Source organism: Xenopus tropicalis, chromosome 7 (assembly GCF_000004195.4).
Source record: "Xenopus tropicalis strain Nigerian chromosome 7, UCB_Xtro_10.0, whole genome shotgun sequence".
Taxonomy (NCBI): Eukaryota; Metazoa; Chordata; class Amphibia; order Anura; family Pipidae; genus Xenopus; species Xenopus tropicalis.
Window position 1 is genome coordinate 132900326 of NC_030683.2, and position 13353 is coordinate 132913678.

Here is a 13353-nt window from a genome sequence, read left to right on the forward strand (position 1 = left end):
CCTTTAGGAGCAGGTTGGCCCCACTAGTTTTGCTTTTATGTTACCAGCCATGGCCCGTTCCCCTGTATATTCCTTCCTCTGTGTAGCGCTGGCCCCACATACAGCCCCAGGGAAGGGGTCGGTGGGAAAAGCCCAACCTTTGTTTCCCATTCTATAAGGGCCGTTTCCAGGGCTACGGGGAGTGAGTGCATTGCAGGGGATGCGTGGCAGTTGCTATAGTAACAAACACAGGACTCCCTGTCGCCTCTCGTCCCTTCTCACAGCCAACGGATTTGTGGGGGTTTTGGGCTCTGGTTCTGACCCACAGGGTTCAGTTATAAATACAGGCTCCTCCCTCAGTTCTTGGTTATATTTGGGGTTATTAGGCGTTGGCCTGTGACCCAGCATATAGTTGGCCGGCCAATAGGAAGTGCCAGTGGCTTCCCCTCTTCCCTTCCTCCTATGCAATTTGATTGGATCATTGGATCAAATTCACCATTTGCAGGTACTTACTGGCTCTTACAGGGTTAAGCCTAATGTTCTGCATGGAATCCGATCCGACTGGTACCCCCTACTGGGTCTGGTACTCCTGCCCCGGGCCCTTCCACATACTGTGCATATACGGCCCCCACAGGCTAAATAGTTATAGGGCCCCTCCCCCCAGTGCCTCATGTGCCCTCAGCCAGCACCCCAGGATACACGCAGCCCCCCAGTCCTCACTAGGCACCCACCAGCACCCCAGGATACACGCAGCCCCCCAGTACTCACTAGGCACGCCCAGCACCCCAGGATACACGCAGCCCCCCAGTACTCACTAGGCACCCCCAACACCCCAGGATACACGCTGCCCCCCAATACTCACTGGGCACCCCCAGCACCCCAGGATACACGCAGCCCCCCAGTACTCACTAGGCACCCATAGCACCCCAGGATACACGCAGCCCCCAATACTCACTAGGCACCCACCAGCACCCTAGGATACACGCTGCCCCCCAATACTCACTGGGCACCCCCAGCACCGCAGGATACACGCTGCCTCCCAATACTCACTAGGCACCCCCAGCACCCCAGGATACATGCTGCCCCCCAGTACTCACTAGGCACCCACCAGCACCCCAGGATACACGCAGCCCCCCAGTACTCACTAGGCACCCCCAGCACCCCAGGATACACGCAGCCCCCCAGTACTCACTAGGCACCCACCAGCACCCCAGGATACATGCAGCCCCCCAGTACTCACTAGGCACCCACCAGCACCCCAGGATACACGCAGCCCCCCAGTACTCACTAGGCACCCACCAGCCCCCCAGGATACATGCAGCCCCCCAGTACTCACTAGGCACCCACCAGCACCCCAGGATACGCACAGCCCCCCAGTACTCACTAGGCACCCACCAGCACCCCAGGATACATGCAGCCCCCCAGTACTCACTAGGCACCCACCAGCACCCCAGGATACATGCAGCCCCCCAGTACTCACTAGGCACCCACCAGCCCCCCAGGATACGCACAGCCCCCCAGTACTCACTAGGCACCCACCAGCACCCTAGGATACACGCTGCCCCCCAATACTCACTGGGCACCCCCAGCACCGCAGGATACACGCTGCCTCCCAATACTCACTAGGCACCCCCAGCACCCCAGGATACATGCTGCCCCCCAGTACTCACTAGGCACCCACCAGCACCCCAGGATACACGCAGCCCCCCAGTACTCACTAGGCACCCCCAGCACCCCAGGATACACGCAGCCCCCCAGTACTCACTAGGCACCCACCAGCACCCCAGGATACATGCAGCCCCCCAGTACTCACTAGGCACCCACCAGCACCCCAGGATACACGCAGCCCCCCAGTACTCACTAGGCACCCACCAGCCCCCCAGGATACATGCAGCCCCCCAGTACTCACTAGGCACCCACCAGCACCCCAGGATACGCACAGCCCCCCAGTACTCACTAGGCACCCACCAGCACCCCAGGATACATGCAGCCCCCCAGTACTCACTAGGCACCCACCAGCACCCCAGGATACATGCAGCCCCCCAGTACTCACTAGGCACCCACCAGCCCCCCAGGATACGCACAGCCCCCCAGTACTCACTAGGCACCCACCAGCACCCCAGGATACATGCTGCCCCCCAGTACTCACTAGGCACCCCCAGCACCCCAGGATACATGCAGCCCCCCAGTACTCACTAGGCACCCACCAGTACCCCAGGATACACGCTGATCCTCAGTACTCACTAGGCACCCCAGGATACACGCAGCCCCCCAGTACTCACTAGGCACCCCCAGCACCCCAGGATACACGCAGCCCCCCAGTACTCACTAGGCACCCCCAGCACCCCAGGATACACGCAGCCCCCCAGTACTCACTAGGCACCCCCCAGCAACCCAGGATACACGCAGCCCCCCAGTACTCACTAGGCACCCACCAGCAACCCAGGATACACGCAGCCCCCCAGTACTCACTAGGTACCCCCAGCACCCCAGGATACACGCAGCCCCCCAATACTCACTAGGCACCCACCAGCACCCCAGGATACACGCAGCCCCCCAGTACTCACTAGGCACCCCCAGCACCCCAGGATACATGCAGCCCCCCAGTACTCACTAGGCACCCCAGCACCCCAGGATACACGCTGACCCTCAGTACTTACTAGGCACCCCAAGCACCCCAGGATACACGCTGCCCCCCAGTACTCACTAGGCACCCACCAGCACCCCAGGATACACGCAGCCCCCCAGTACTCACTAGGCACCCCCAGCAACCCAGGATACACGCAGCCCCCCAGTACTCACTAGGCACCCCCAGCAACCCAGGATACACACAGCCCCCCAGTACTCACTAGGCACCCCCAGCAACCCAGGATACACGCAGCCCCCCAGTACTCACTAGGCACCCACCAGCACCCCAGGATACACGCTGCCCCCCAGTACTCACTAGGTACCCCTAGCACCCCAGGATACACGCAGCCCCCCTATACTCACTAGGCACCCACCAGCACCCCAGGATACACGCAGCCCCCTGTACTCACTAGGCACCCCCAGCACCCCAGGATACATGCAGCCCCCCAGTACTCACTAGGCACCCCCAGCACCCCAGGATACACGCTGACCCTCAGTACTTACTAGGCACCCCAAGCACCCCAGGATACACGCTGCCCCCCAGTACTCACTAGGCACCCACCAGCACCCCAGGATACACGCAGCACCCCAGGATACACGCAGCCCCCCAGTACTCACTAGGCACCCCCAGCAACCCAGGATACACGCAGCCCCCCAGTACTCACTAGGCACCCCCAGCAACCCAGGATACACGCAGCCCCCAGTACTCACTAGGCACCCCAGCAACCCAGGATACACGCAGCCCCCCAGTACTCACTAGGCACCCCCAGCACCCCAGGATACACGCTGACCCTCAGTACTCACTAGGCACCCCCAGCAACCCAGGATACACGCAGCCCCCCAGTACTCACTAGGCACCCCCAGCAACCCAGGATACACGCAGCCCCCCAGTACTCACTAGGCACCCCCAGCAACCCAGGATACACGCAGCCCCCCAGTACTCACTAGGCACCCCCAGCAACCCAGGATACACGCAGCCCCCAGTACTCACTAGGCACCCACCAGCACCCCAGGATACACGCAGCCCCCCAGTACTCACTAGGTACCCCCAGCACCCCAGGATACACGCAGCCCCCCAATACTCACTAGGCACCCACCAGCACCCCAGGATACACACAGCCCCCCAGTACTCACTAGGCACCCACCAGCACCCCAGGATACATGCAGCCCCCCAGTACTCACTAGGCACCCCCAGCACCCCAGGATACACGCTGCCCCCCAGTACTCACTAGGCACCCACCAGCACCCCAGGATACATGCAGCCCCCAGTACTCACTAGGCACCACCAGCACCCCAGGATACACGCAGCCCCCAGTACTCACTAGGCACCCCCAGCAACCCAGGATACACGCAGCCCCCCAGTACTCACTAGGCACCCCCAGCAACCCAGGATACACACAGCCCCCCAGTACTCACTAGGCACCCCCAGCAACCCAGGATACACGCAGCCCCCCAGTACTCACTAGGCACCCACCAGCACCCCAGGATACACGCTGCCCCCCAGTACTCACTAGGTACCCCTAGCACCCCAGGATACACGCAGCCCCCCTATACTCACTAGGCACCCACCAGCACCCCAGGATACACGCAGCCCCCCCTGTACTCACTAGGCACCCCCAGCACCCCAGGATACATGCAGCCCCCCAGTACTCACTAGGCACCCCCAGCACCCCAGGATACACGCTGACCCTCAGTACTTACTAGGCACCCCAAGCACCCAGGATACACGCTGCCCCCAGTACTCACTAGGCACCCACCAGCACCCCAGGATACACGCAGCACCCCAGGATACACGCAGCCCCCCAGTACTCACTAGGCACCCCCAGCAACCCAGGATACACGCAGCCCCCCAGTACTCACTAGGCACCCCCAGCAACCCAGGATACACGCAGCCCCCCCAGTACTCACTAGGCACCCCAGCAACCCAGGATACACGCAGCCCCCCAGTACTCACTAGGCACCCCCAGCACCCCAGGATACACGCTGACCCTCAGTACTCACTAGGCACCCCCAGCAACCCAGGATACACGCAGCCCCCCCAGTACTCACTAGGCACCCCCAGCAACCCAGGATACACGCAGCCCCCCAGTACTCACTAGGCACCCCCAGCAACCCAGGATACACGCAGCCCCCCAGTACTCACTAGGCACCCCAGCAACCCAGGATACACGCAGCCCCCCAGTACTCACTAGGCACCCACCAGCACCCCAGGATACACGCAGCCCCCCAGTACTCACTAGGTACCCCCAGCACCCCAGGATACACGCAGCCCCCCAATACTCACTAGGCACCCACCAGCACCCCAGGATACACACAGCCCCCCAGTACTCACTAGGCACCCACCAGCACCCCAGGATACATGCAGCCCCCCAGTACTCACTAGGCACCCCCAGCACCCCAGGATACACGCTGCCCCCAGTACTCACTAGGCACCCACCAGCACCCCAGGATACATGCAGCACCCCAGGATACACGCAGCCCCCCAGTACTCACTTGGCACCCCCAGCAACCCAGGATACACGCAGCCCCCCAGTACTCACTAGGCACCCCCAGCAACCCAGGATACACGCAGCCCCCCAGTACTCACTAGGCACCCCCAGCAACCCAGGATACACGCAGCCCCCCAGTACTCACTAGGCACCCACCAGCACCCCAGGATACACGCTGCCCCCCAGTACTCACTAGGCACCCCTAGCACCCCAGGATACACGCAGCCCCCCAATACTCACTAGGCACCTACCAGCACCCTAGGATACATGCTGCCCCCCAGTACTCACTAGGCACCCCCAGCACCCCAGGATACACGCAGCCCCCCAGTACTCACTAGGCACCCCCAGCACCCCAGGATACATGCTGATCCTCAGTACTCACTGGGCACCCACCAGCACCCCAGGATACACGCAGCACCCCAGGATACATGCAGCCCCCCAGTACTCACTAGGCACCCCCAGCACCCCAGGATACACGCAGCCCCCCAGTACTCACGTGGCACCCCCAGCACCCCAGGATACACGCAGCCCCCCAGTACTCACGTGGCACCCCCAGCACCCAGGATACACGCAGCCCCCCAGTACTCACTAGGCACCCACCAGCACCCCAGGATACACGCAGCCCCCCAGTACTCACTAGGTACCCCCAGCACCCCAGGATACACGCAGCCCCCAATACTCACTAGGCACCCACCAGCACCCCAGGATACACACAGCCCCCCAGTACTCACTAGGCACCCACCAGCACCCCAGGATACATGCAGCCCCCCAGTACTCACTAGGCACCCCCAGCACCCCAGGATACACGCTGACCCTCAGTACTTACTAGGCACCCCAAGCACCCCTGGATACACGCTGCCCCCCAGTACTCACTAGGCACCCACCAGCACCCCAGGATACATGCAGCCCCCCAGTACTCACTTGGCACCCCCAGCAACCCAGGATACACGCAGCCCCCCAGTACTCACTAGGCACCCCCAGCAACCCAGGATACACGCTGCCCCCCAGTACTCACTAGGTACCCCCAGCACCCCAGGATACACGCAGCCCCCCAATACTCACTAGGCACCCACCAGCACCCCAGGATACACACAGCCCCCCAGTACTCACTAGGCACCCACCAGCACCCCAGGATACATGCAGCCCCCCAGTACTCACTAGGCACCCCCAGCACCCCAGGATACACGCTGACCCTCAGTACTTACTAGGCACCCCAAGCACCCCTGGATACACGCTGCCCCCCAGTACTCACTAGGCACCCACCAGCACCCCAGGATACACGCAGCCCCCCAGTACTCACTTGGCACCCCCAGCAACCCAGGATACACGCAGCCCCCCAGTACTCACTAGGCACCCCCAGCAACCCAGGATACACGCAGCCCCCCAGTACTCACTAGGCACCCCCAGCAACCCAGGATACACGCAGCCCCCCAGTACTCACTAGGCACCCACCAGCACCCCAGGATACACGCTGCCCCCCAGTACTCACTAGGCACCCCCAGCACCCCAGGATACACGCAGCCCCCCAGTACTCACTAGGCACCCCCAGCACCCCAGGATACATGCTGATCCTCAGTACTCACTGGGCACCCACCAGCACCCCAGGATACACGCAGCACCCCAGGATACATGCAGCCCCCCAGTACTCACTAGGCACCCCCAGCACCCCAGGATACACGCAGCCCCCCAGTACTCACGTGGCACCCTCAGCACCCCCAGGATACACGCAGCCCCCCAGTACTCACGTGGCACCCCCAGCACCCCAGGATACACGCAGCCCCCCAGTACTCACGTGGCACCCCCAGCACCCCAGGATACACGCAGCCCCCCAGTACTCACGTGGAACCCCCAGCACCCCAGGATACATGCAGCCCCCCAGTACTCACTAGGCACCCCCAGCACCCTCACTGGATTCCTCCCATTGCAGCTGAAGGAGCACCCAGAGCGGGGGGTGTACGTGAGGGATCTCTCCCTACATACAGTGCACAGTGTGACCGAGTGTGAGAAGATCATGGAGATCGGCTGGGGGAACCGCTCCGTGGGGTACACTCTCATGAACAAGGACTCCTCCCGCTCACACTCCATCTTCACCATAAACATAGAGATCTGCTCTACTGGTAGGGGATCTACTGGGGATCTGTGAGTGGGGTGGGGGATCCTGTAAGGGGATCTGTGAGTGTGAATGGGCGGATTGGTGGGGGATCCTATAGGGGGATCGTTGGTGCCATAAGATGCCCCTGTATTCTTGCAGATGACAATGGAAAGGATCACCTGCGGGCAGGGAAGCTGAATCTAGTGGATCTGGCCGGCAGTGAGCGTCAGGCTAAAACCGGGGCCACGGGGGAGCGCCTTAAGGAGGCCACTAAGATTAACCTCTCCCTCTCCGCTCTGGGCAACGTCATCTCGGCGCTAGTGGACGGCAAATCCAAGCACATTCCCTACAGGGACTCCAAACTGACCCGCCTGCTGCAGGACTCCCTGGGGGGCAACACCAAGACCCTCATGGTGGCCTGTCTCTCCCCCGCCGACAATAACTACGACGAGAGCCTCAGCACCCTGCGCTATGCCAACCGTGCCAAGAGCATCCGCAACAAGCCCCGCATCAACGAGGATCCCAAGGATGCCCTGCTGCGCCAGTACCAGGACGAGATCAAGCAGCTCAAGTCCCTCCTACTGGAACAGAACGGGCCCCGAGACTCCCCAGGTACAGGGCCACTTGTCTCTTACCCTGCGCCTTGTCTCTTACCCTGCGCCTTGTCTCTTACCCTGCGCCTTGTCTCTTACCCTGCGCCTTGTCTCTTACCCTGCGCCTTGTCTCTTACCCTGCGCCTTGTCTCTTACCCTGCGCCTTGTCTCTTACCCTGCGCCTTGTCTCTTACCCTGCCACTTGTCTCTTAACCCTGCCATTGCTCTACCTGCACTGTCTCTTACCCTGCCACTTGTCTCTTACCCTGCCACTTGTCTCTTACCCTGCGCCTTGTCTCTTACCCTGCGCCTTGTCTCTTACCCTGCGCCTTGTCTCTTACCCTGCGCCTTGTCTCTTACCCTGCGCCTTGTCTCTTACCCTGCGCCTTGTCTCTTACCCTGCCACTTGTCTCTTACCCTGCCACTTGTCTCTTACCCTGCCACTTGTCTCTTACCCTGCGACTTGTCTCTTACCCTGCGCCTTGTCTCTTACCCTGCCACTTGTCTCTTACCCTGCGCCTTGTCTCTTACCCTGCGACTGGTCTCTTACCCTGGGACTGGTCTCTTACCCTGCGCCTTGTCTCTTGCCCTGCGGCTTGTCTCTTACCCTGCCACTGGTCTCTTACCCTGCCACTTGTCTCTTACCCTGCCACTTGTCTCTTACCCTGCCACTTGTCTCTTACCCTGCGACTTGTCTCTTACCCTGTGACTTGTCTCTTACCCTGTGACTGGTCTCTTACCCTGGGACTTGTCTCTTACCCTGCCACTTGTCTCTTACCCTGCCACTTGTCTCTTACCCTGCGCCTTGTCTCTTACCCTGCGACTTGTCTCTTACCCTGCCACTTGTCTCTTACCCTGTGACTTGTCTCTTACCCTGTGACTTGTCTCTTACCCTGTGACTGGTCTCTTACCCTGTGACTGGTCTCTTACCCTGCCACTTGTCTCTTACCCTGCGCCTTGTCTCTTACCCTGTGACTTGTCTCTTACCCTGTGACTGGTCTCTTACCCTGTGACTGGTCTCTTACCCTGGGACTTGTCTCTTACCCTGGGACTTGTCTCTTACCCTGGGACTTGTCTCTTACCCTGGGACTTGTCTCTTACCCTGGGACTTGTCTCTTACCTGGGACTGTCCTTACCTGGGACTTGTCTCTTACCCTGCGACTTGTCTCTTACCCTGCACTTGTCTCTTACCCTGCCACTTGTCTCTTACCCTGCGACTTGTCTCTTACCCTGCGACTGGTCTCTTACCCTGCGACTGGTCTCTTACCCTGCGACTTGTCTCTTACCCTGCGACTTGTCTCTTACCCTGCGACTTGTCTCTTACCCTGCGACTTGTCTCTTACCCTGCGACTTGTCTCTTACCCTGCGACTTGTCTCTTACCCTGCGACTGGTCTCTTACCCTGGGACTTGTCTCTTACCCTGCCACTTGTCTCTTACCCTGCCACTTGTCTCCTTTACCCCTGCGCCTTGTCTCCTTACCCTGCGCCTTGTCTCTTACCCTGCCACTTGTCTCTTACCCTGCGACTTGTCTCTTACCCTTGACTTGTCTCTTACCCTGTGACTTGTCTCTTACCCTGTGACTGGTCTCTTACCCTATGACTGGTCTCTTACCCTGCCACTTGTCTCTTACCCTGCGCCTTGTCTCTTACCCTGTGACTTGTCTCTTACCCTGTGACTGGTCTCTTACCCTGTGACTGGTCTCTTACCCTGGGACTTGTCTCTTACCCTGGGACTTGTCTCTTACCCTGGGACTTGTCTCTTACCCTGGGACTTGTCTCTTACCCTGCGACTGGTCTCTTACCCTGCCACTTGTCTCTTACCCTGCCACTTGTCTCTTACCCTGCCACTTGTCTCTTACCCTGTGACTTGTCTCTTACCCTGCGACTGGTCTCTTACCCTGCGACTTGTCTCTTACCCTGCGACTTGTCTCTTACCCTGCGACTTGTCTCTTACCCTGTGACTTGTCTCTTACCCTGTGACTGGTCTCTTACCCTGTGACTGGTCTCTTACCCTGGGACTTGTCTCTTACCCTGCCACTTGTCTCTTACCCTGCCACTTGTCTCTTACCCTGCGACTGGTCTCTTGCCCCGTGACTTGTCTCTTGCCCCGCGACTTGTCTCTTGCCCCGCGACTTGTCTCTTGCCCCGCGACTTGTCTCTTGCCCTGCGACTTGTCTTGTCTCTTACCTCCTCCAACTGGTGCAAAGCCACCTAGTGGTACATATATATGCAGTCACACACCCAATCAGGCCTCTCCCCTAGTCTGACCATGGGAAGGAGAGCAGCCCAGCAACACAACATACACTACAGCAGCACCATGTTTTTCCTTAACTCCATAATGGGAAAATGTTACTTCACATTTAACTATTTCTTTCCCATGCTATTATACACAGGGGGCACAGACTTTAGTAGCAAGTACAGTTGCAACAATAAGTGCCCCCCCCATGCCAAGCCTCTGATCACATGATGTGTTGCTTATCCCCCAGGGCTGGAGAGATGTGCAGTGCCCAAAGCACGCAGGGGCGGGTCTGAAAGTGACATGGAGGTGGAGAAACGCCTCATCCGGCAGGTAATTGCACCCACCCAGGAGGGCAGAGCGGGGCTGTGTATATAGGAGAGGCGGGGCTGTGTATATAGGAGAGGCGGGGCTGTGCATATAGGATAGGCGGGGCTGTGTATATAGGATATGCGGGGCTGTGCATATAGGAAAGGTGGGGCTGTGTATAGAGGAGAGGTGGGGCTGTGTATAGAGGAGAGGTGGGGCTGTGTATAGAGGAGAGGTGGGGCTGTGTATAGAGGAGAGGTGGGGCTGTGTATAGAGGAGAGGTGGGGCTGTGTATAGAGGAGAGGCGGGGCTGTGTATAGAGGAGAGGCGGGGCTGTGTATAGAGGAGAGGCGGGGCTGTGTATAGAGGAGAGGCGGGGCAGTGCATATAGGAGAGGCGGGGCTGTGCATATAGGATAGGCGGGGCTGTGCATATAGGAGAGGCGGGGCTGTGCATAGAGGATATGCGGGGCTGTGCATAGAGGATATGCGGGGCTGTGCACAGAGGATATGCGGGGCTGTGCACAGAGGATATGCGGGGCTGTGCACAGAGGAGAGGCGGGGCAGTGCCTATAGGAGAGGCGGGGCAGTGCCTATAGGAGAGGCGGGGCAGTGCCTATAAGAGAGGTGGGGCAGTGCCTATAGGAGAGGCGGGGCAGTGCATATAGGAGAGGCGGGGCTGTGTATATTAGGAGAGGCGAGGCGGGGCTGTGCATATAGGATAGGCGGGGCTGTGCATATAGGAGAGGCGGGGCTGTGCATATAGGAGAGGCGGGGCTGTGTATAGAGGAGAGGCGGGGCTGTGTATAGAGGAGAGGCGGGGCAGTGCATATAGGAGAGGCGGGGCAGTGCATATAGGAGAGGCGGGGCTGTGTATATAGGAGAGGCGGGGCTGTGTATATAGGAGAGGCGGGGCTGTGTATATTAGGAAAGGCGAGGCGGGGCTGTGGCATATAGGATAGGCGGGGCTGTGTATATAGGAGAGGCGGGGCTGTGCATAGAGGATATGCGGGGCTGTGCATAGAGGAGAGGCGGGGCAGTGCATATAGGAGAGGCGGGGCTGTGTATATAGGAGAGGCGGGGCTGTGTATATAGGAGAGGCGGGGCTGTGTATATAGGAGAGGCGGGGCCGTGCATATAGGATAGGCGGGACCGTGCAAATAGGATAGGCGGGACCGTGCATATAGGAAAGGCGGGCCGTGCATATAGGAATGGCGGGGCTGTGCATATAGGATAGGCGGGGCTGTGCATATAGGATAGGCGGGGCTGTGCATATAGGAAAGGCGGGGCCATGCATATAGGAATGGCGGGGCTTTGCATATAGGATAGGCGGGACCGTGCATATAGGAAAGGCGGGGCCATGCATATACGATAGGCGGGACCGTGCATATGGGGCTGTGCATATAGGATAGGCGGGACCGTGCATATAGGAAAGGCGGGACCGTGCATATAGGAAAGGCGGGACCGTGCATATAGGAAAGGCGGGACCGTGCATATAGGAAAGGCGGGACCGTGCATATAGGATAGGCGGGACCGTGCATATAGGAAAGGCGGGACCGTGCATATAGGATAGGCGGGACCGTGCATATAGGAAAGGCGGGGCTGTGCATATAGGATAGGCGGGACCGTGCATATAGGAAAGGCGGGACCGTGCATATAGGATAGGCGGGACCGTGCATATAGGATAGGCGGGACCGTGCATATAGGATAGGCGGGACCGTGCATATAGGATAGGCGGGACCGTGCATATGGGGCTGTGCATATAGGACAGGAGGGACCATGCATATAGAAAAGGCGGGACCGTGCATATTGGGCTGTGCATATAGAATAGGCGGGACCGTGCATATAGGAAAGGCGGGACCGTGCATATAGGAAAGGCGGGACCGTGCATATAGGAAAGGCGGGACCGTGCATATAGGAAAGGCGGGACCATGCATATAGGATAGCCGAGGCTGTGTATATAGGAAAGGCGGGGCTGTGCATATAGGATAGGCGGGACCGTGCATATAGGAAAGGCGGGACCGTGCATATAGGATAGGCGGGACCGTGCATGTAGGATAGGCGGGGCCGTGCATATAGGATAGGCGGGACCGTGCATATAGGATAGGCGGGACCGTGCATATAGGAAAGGCGGGCCGTGCATATAGGAATGGCGGGGCTGTGCATATAGGATAGGCGGGGCTGTGCATATAGGATAGGCGGGGCTGTGCATATAGGAAAGGCGGGGCCATGCATATAGGAATGGCGGGGCTTTGCATATAGGATAGGCGGGACCGTGCATATAGGAAAGGCGGGGCCATGCATATACGATAGGCGGGACCGTGCATATGGGGCTGTGCATATAGGATAGGCGGGACCGTGCATATAGGAAAGGCGGGACCGTGCATATAGGAAAGGCGGGACCGTGCATATAGGAAAGGCGGGACCGTGCATATAGGAAAGGCGGGACCGTGCATATAGGATAGGCGGGACCGTGCATATAGGAAAGGCGGGACCGTGCATATAGGATAGGCGGGACCGTGCATATAGGAAAGGCGGGGCTGTGCATATAGGATAGGCGGGACCGTGCATATAGGAAAGGCGGGACCGTGCATATAGGATAGGCGGGACCGTGCATATAGGATAGGCAGGACCGTGCATATAGGATAGGCGGGACCGTGCATATAGGATAGGCGGGACCGTGCATATGGGGCTGTGCATATAGGACAGGAGGGACCATGCATATAGAAAAGGCGGGACCGTGCATATTGGGCTGTGCATATAGAATAGGCGGGACCGTGCATATAGGAAAGGCGGGACCGTGCATATAGGAAAGGCGGGACCGTGCATATAGGAAAGGCGGGACCGTGCATATAGGAAAGGCGGGACCATGCATATAGGATAGCCGAGGCTGTGTATATAGGAAAGGCGGGGCTGTGCATATAGGATAGGCGGGACCGTGCATATAGGAAAGGCGGGACCGTGCATATAGGATAGGCGGGACCGTGCATGTAGGATAGGCGGGGCCGTGCATATAGGATAGGCGGGA

General features: G+C 59.3%; 1 protein-coding gene across 2 annotated transcripts in view; it reads left to right on the forward strand.

Moving 5' to 3' along the window:
* The window catches only part of kif17 (kinesin family member 17), a 29194-nt gene that overhangs the window by 3655 nt on the left and 12186 nt on the right, over nucleotides 1-13353 (forward strand). For both annotated transcript variants that reach the window (NM_001097206.1, XM_031904672.1), the window contains 3 exon segments: nucleotides 7024-7213; nucleotides 7348-7800; nucleotides 10268-10350. In NM_001097206.1, coding sequence (NP_001090675.1) covers nucleotides 7024-7213; nucleotides 7348-7800; nucleotides 10268-10350 — 726 coding nt within the window.